A 6,239-nucleotide genomic window follows, 5' to 3' on the forward strand; every position below is an offset into this window, starting at 1 on the left:
GTTTCTATATAACACGCAACGTGCCAATGCCAAGTCCAGGAAGCCTGGGCTTTGGCTCTGACTGGGGCTGCGGGCAGGGCTCCTTTCCTAATGAACCACAGGCTGTGCACTGCCCTGAGCACTCCCCTGCCACTCACCCTGCTGACTCCGAAGCAGCTGCGTCCATTGTGCAACCACAACAGGAAGAGTGGTTTTCCCAGGAAGAGCACGGGGACAGACAAGGCCGTGACCACTAGTAGCAATCTCTGGACGTGCTCCTGTTTGGGCAGGCGACACCGGTTAGAAATGCAAGCGTGGCTCACAGCGCTGTCAGTACACTGGACTCAGTGAGTGGACATAAAATACAATCTCACCTTACTCACTAGCAAGGAATGTACAATAAATGTTGGCCGAACCTTATTTGCTAGCTGAGTTTTCTCTTTCGTTCCCTAAACTCACCGTTGGGTTCTAGAATTGAGGAGGAACATTCAGAACACAACGCGGCAGTGCTACCACTTAGACTGGCAAGGAATCTGAAGAAAACACAAAACAGAATCCAACGTCCAGCAAATAATTTTCTGAAATGCTGCAAATGTGAAAATATGAGGAGGCTTTGAAAAAAATCACGGGAAAATGTAACTCAAAGAAAATGAAATTCCAAATTTTCAATCAAGCAACAGATACAGAGGGGAGATATGCTCACCATGGAATGGTCAACCATTCAAAATCAAAAGGGCAGCATTTACCTAAGGACAAAGTTGAGAAAGGATGGGAAGGTGGGTAGACTGGAGATAGGAGCACCAGGGGGAAGTGGGGTAACTGATGTTGTGGGGGGTGGAGGGGCTGCAATCACTGATGTGAAACAAAGTGTACGATTGTCAAATGAAAGCTGATGATCTTGTCTGCGTACCTTAACTCAATTCACAATAAAAAGTAAAAAAAAAAAAGGGGATTTTCTATGAACGTTTTGAAGGCCCCCCTGTACAAACATAAACAGATTTAAAAAAAACAAACAAACTTCCTGGTTTTGTTTCTTTTGTTTTTCCTACAAAGACTAGCTGAGGAATGAGAACACAAAGTAAGAGAATGTTGCTCTACACATGAAAACGACTGACAGACCAGGCAGAATACAACCAAGCTGCTGGTGTTTTAAAGAAAGAGTTCAAAAGTCAACATATCTGTGCTTACAACATGCCCTTGTAGGGACATGATCTGTCTGTCTGTACGCTGATCCAGGAATGCAGGGACAGCTCAGCACGAGAAAACCAAACAACATAATGCACCAACACAACAGAACAAAGGAAGAGAAGGCACGTTTGATAAAATGACTGAATAGAAGGGAAATTCGCAATATGATTCAGGACACATATGACACGCCCTGAACCGTAATAGCCAACCTTATACTTAAGGAGGGAAGCCTGAGAGCTTTCCTGTTAAAATCAGGGATAGGAGCTCTTACCACCACTTCTACTCAATACTGTATGAGAAGTCCCATCCAGAGTCCTGTAGTAGGAAGCTGTATAAGCAGTGAACTGCTAACCCAAAGGTCAGCAGTTCAAATCCACCAGCCCCTCCTTGGATACCCTATACAGGGCTGCTAAGAGCCGGAACCTATTCAATGGCACTTAACAACACTGGAAAAAAGAAGTAAAATGATCTCTACTCACAGATGATGTGACTCTATATACAGAAAATTCTAAAAGTCAGTAAGAAAACTTCTAGAGCTAACAGAAGGACTTAGAAAAACTGCAGGGTACAAGGTCAACAACAAAAACATCAGTTGGGTTTCTATATGCCAGCAATAAGAAACCTGAAAGGGAAATTAGGGAAACAATTCCATTCACATAGCATCAAAGTGAACAAAACACCTAGGAATAGATCGAACACTGCCCCCAGCAATCCATACAGTCAATGCAATCACACTCAAAATGCCAACAGCCTTCTCTACAGAAACGGAGAAACCAATCAACTTTATACGGAAGGCAAGAGGCCCCAAATACAATGCTAAAAGAGAAGAACAAGGAAAAAGGACTCAAATTTTCGGATTTAAAAAGGCACTTAACAACAACACACTGCTACAAAGAAGCCCTGGGGAGCACAGTGGATTACAAATTGGGCTGCTAATCCAGGGTCGGTAATTCAAGTCCACCAGAGTCTCTGTGAGAGAAAGATGAGGCTTTCTGCTCCTGTAAAGATTTACAGCCTCAGAAACCCTGCACAGGGTCACTGAGTCAGAACCAATTAAGGGGCACACCACCACCATCAGACAGCTACAGGGAGTGCTGGACTGCTAATGGCAAGGTCAGTGGTTCAAACACACCAGCCACTCCTCAGAAACCCATGGAAGGATCACTGTGAGTCAGAACTGACTCAACAGCACTTAGCAACAACAACAACATACTGCTACAGTGGAGCGCAGTGGCTCCACATGATAAGTACTGGGCTGTGAACCACAAGGTTGGCAGTTCAAGTCCACCAGCCACTCCACAGGAGAAAGATGAGGTTTTCTGCTCCTGCAAAGATTTAAAGCCTCGGAAATCCTATACCAGGTTGCTAAGAGTTGGAAGAGACTCAAAGGCACTACCAACAACATACTGCTACCGTAATTAAAACAGCCTAGTACTCGTGTAAAAGTGCACACATAAACCAGTGGAACAGAAGTGAGAGTCCAAAAATAAACTCATGCATCTACTGTCAACTTATTTTTGACAAGCATGCTAATTCCATTTGACAGGGAAAGAAAAGTCTCCTCAATAAACAGTGATGGGAAAATTGGGTTTCCACATGCAGAAAAAATGAAACAGGACACATGCCTCACACCATAAACTAAAATGCAGAATGGATCAAGAACCTAAATATACAAAAGAAAAACCATAAATTTTTCAGAAGAATAAGTAGGAGTAACACTACTCGGTCTAGCTTTTAATGATGGATTATCTAATGTAATACCAAAAGCACAAATCATAAAAAATTAGCAAACAGAACTTCAGGAAAAAGTTTAAAATTTTGTCCATCATAAAACTTAACTAAAACAGTGAAAAGACAAACAAGTGATTGCGAGAGTATCTTTGGTAACCATATATCTACCAAGAATCTAACAGCTGAAATATATATAAAACTTCACCAAGGCCACTTTTGACGTCAAGACCTACAGCAATCTCACCCCTGACCTCTGGAAAGGACCCACGTGTACCAAGTCTCCCTAGCAGGAACTCACTGACCATCTCGTAAAGACCACACGAGTCTGTGCAGAGGACCCAGGTTCTAGCTGTGGTCACCACATAGTGGTTTCATACAAGAAAAATAAAGAGAATTAAGTAAGCATGAAGGAAGCGAAATAAAGTATCGATATGGGATAGTACTGCCAACAGCAAGCTCAAAGATTATAGACGGAAACCTCATGGGACAATACAGTTCTGTTAATGAGGAAGGAACAACTCAGAAGAAGGGGTGAGAATGGTTGAACAACTCAAAGAATGTCCTCAATGTCCCTAAAGGGGATGTGTGGAAAATGATGAATTGGTGTAGACTTTTATTCTCAACCACAGAAACAAAACAAATAAAATTAGAGGAAAAACAAAGCATTCCCTCATGAACTCCAAGCAGGGCTGTTGGCGCTCAGGGCCCACACTCTTAGCCAGTGTGTGGCCACACTATGCATGAGGGCAACATCATCCAAACGGACAAGTAAAGGACCATTTTCCCAGAGGGTCAACGTACTGTGGTCTGGTGGCTAGTTCTCTGGAGACCTGGCTTAAATAACTGGAGAGATGGGGGACAGGGAAGCCCCTGGGAGCCTCCACCAATACAGCATCCATCACCACTTTTGCTTGCTGTCTGGGGGCAGTGAGTTTCAAGAATACTGAGCAACTGGCCCGAAACCACTCTCATCAGGACCCACACCCTCTGTTTAGAACAGACACAGGGAGAAAAGAGCCTTGGCCCCCAAGAGGTCTGTGGGGAGCACCCTAATCTCATAGTGGTCTACCCACCAGGGTTCTGATCTGCTACACACAACACAAAGGCCTCAGGAGAAGTGATCTGAGGTTTATGAGTGTGGAGAAGATGATTACTTACCTGCCCTGGATAAAGACCAATGGTTTCACTAGTTGGGAACAGGAACATGTTGATGAATTCAATCAAGATGCTCGGAGCAAGTCTGGAGGTCTCTGCTGAATAAACCAACCACTTGTAGATAATCATAAATATCAGGTATCCAAAGATGCAGAGCATGAAGAGTAGTTCCGGGATGGAAACCAGATAAATATTGAACTTCTTTCGGAAATGCCTAAGTTTAACAACAACAAAAAAAGAGTAACCAATCAAACCACAAGTGGCGGTGGCTGTGTGCCGTGGAGTCAGTTCTGACTCATAGCGACCCTGTACAGGGTTTCTGAGGCTGTAAATCTTTACGGGAGCAGAACGCCTCATCTTTCTCCCACGGAACAGCTGGTAGTTTCGAACTACTGACCTTGCGGTTCGCAGTCCAATTTGTAACCACTACGTTATCAGAGATCCTTAATCAACCCACAAGCAGGACCAGACAAAGAGAGCAGTAGAGAGCAAATTAACCTCAGGTTCTCTGTGACTGAAAAACAGCTGACTCAGCATGGCACCATTTACCTTGTGATAGTTCCAGTGTGTTTCAGAGATAGCCAAAAGGACAACAGATGTTAGGACAGCGAGAACTGACTAGCCTCTCAGGATCAGATGTAGTTATGGGGCTCTGGTGGTGCAGGGGTTAAGCATTCTGCAGCTAACTGAAAGGCTGGTGGTTCTACACCACCCAGAAACTCTGAAGTAGAAACATCCGGCAATCTGGTCCCTAAAGATGACAGTACCGAGCAGTTCTACTCTGACACACAGGGTCATCACTATGAATCAGAATCAACTCAACAGCACACAGCAATAGCCGTAAGGAAAGAATAAGCTTTCTAATTTCTGAAATAAAGATTAGGACAAAAATCACTTCTGGAAATATACATTTACACATTGGACGATTATCTCCATAAGGGTAAAAAGTGTTTTCTGTCCTCACTGCTTAATCCTCAGTGCCTAGCACATAGCAAGTGCTCAGTAAACACTTATAAACGTTGGTGGCATAGTGAGTTACACATTGGGCTGCTAACTGCAAGGTCAGCAGTTCAAATCCACCAGACACTCCAAGGGAAAAAGAAGAGGCATTCTGCTCCTGTAAATATTTACAGCCTCGGAAACCCTACAGAGAGTCACTATGAGTAGGAACAGACTCGATGACACACAACAATAACAGCAATAAATACTTGCTCAGTAAATGAATCCTTGAAATCACACATAAAGCACAACACAGATTCATATGTACCATGCACATCACAACCACAATGGCTGTCTTTGACCAATACCATCTACCATCAAGAATCAAAGTTGAAGAAATACCAAAATTGATAAATATTGCTAAAAAAAAAAAATTAATACTTACAAATGGTTAAATATTCCCAACGTGACTCCAAAAGTCATGTGAATAATTCCTAAAATCACCGACATTTTCATTTTGAAAGAGTTTAGAAACGTGAGGCGATTTGTGGCCAGGTTCCAAATCTAAGGGGAAAGAAAACCAAACCAGAAAGTCTCTTATGCTGTTAAGGATAAATAGACAAGGCTCAAGAAAGTGACAGTCTCCAAGCAGCTCTAGATTTCAAGCAAAAACAACACACAGACTCCTCTTTGCATCTTCAACCTCACATGTATTTATTTTCTGAAACCATGGCCACAAACAATTAAAAAAAAAAAATTCTATCGATATAAAAGATCAAAGACAGGCAAAATTAAACAATATATTATTTACTGACTCATGCACAGGAATACTAAAAAGAAAAAGCACAGGAAAGAAACAGGTGAATCCTATGAACATACAATTAAAAGAACTATTTAAAGCAAAAAGAAAATACAACATGGGCTCTCTCTCTCAAACATATACATACACACAGACTTTCTTCTTGGGTTCCTGATAACTTAATTCTAGAACCACATCCTTCCTTAACACAAGGCCACAAGGTGTTAGTAAATCTGGCCCCAAACGTTAAGTCTTCAGGAAACTGCTGTGAACATTTCCTGGTAACTGACTGTACCAGGACGTAAACCTCGAATATTATAATACACAAACTGCGTTAGGGAGAAGGAAGCATACATCGATCAACGGGATAGCACAAGGGGGCTTCACAAGGTCTGTGGAAATTTTCTATTACCTTTTCATTTTCTTTTTCCATGAACTTTTTTTTTTT

The 6,239-nt window shown here is 42.3% G+C and overlaps 1 protein-coding gene across 1 annotated transcript in view; it reads right to left on the reverse strand.

Moving 5' to 3' along the window:
* ATP6V0A2 (ATPase, H+ transporting, lysosomal V0 subunit a2) overlaps positions 1 to 6,239 on the reverse strand; it is a 54,090-nt gene that overhangs the window by 7,685 nt on the left and 40,166 nt on the right. The window contains exons 14-16 of the mRNA XM_006865366.1: positions 5,438 to 5,556; positions 4,057 to 4,267; positions 138 to 257 (exon numbers count right to left, since the gene is read on the reverse strand). Coding sequence (XP_006865428.1) covers positions 138 to 257; positions 4,057 to 4,267; positions 5,438 to 5,556 — 450 coding nt within the window. The remainder of the gene's footprint in view (positions 1 to 137; positions 258 to 4,056; positions 4,268 to 5,437; positions 5,557 to 6,239) is intronic.

The sequence above is a fragment of the Chrysochloris asiatica genome, unplaced genomic scaffold (genome assembly GCF_000296735.1).
Source record: "Chrysochloris asiatica unplaced genomic scaffold, ChrAsi1.0 scaffold00078, whole genome shotgun sequence".
Lineage (NCBI taxonomy): Eukaryota > Metazoa > Chordata > Mammalia > Afrosoricida > Chrysochloridae > Chrysochloris > Chrysochloris asiatica.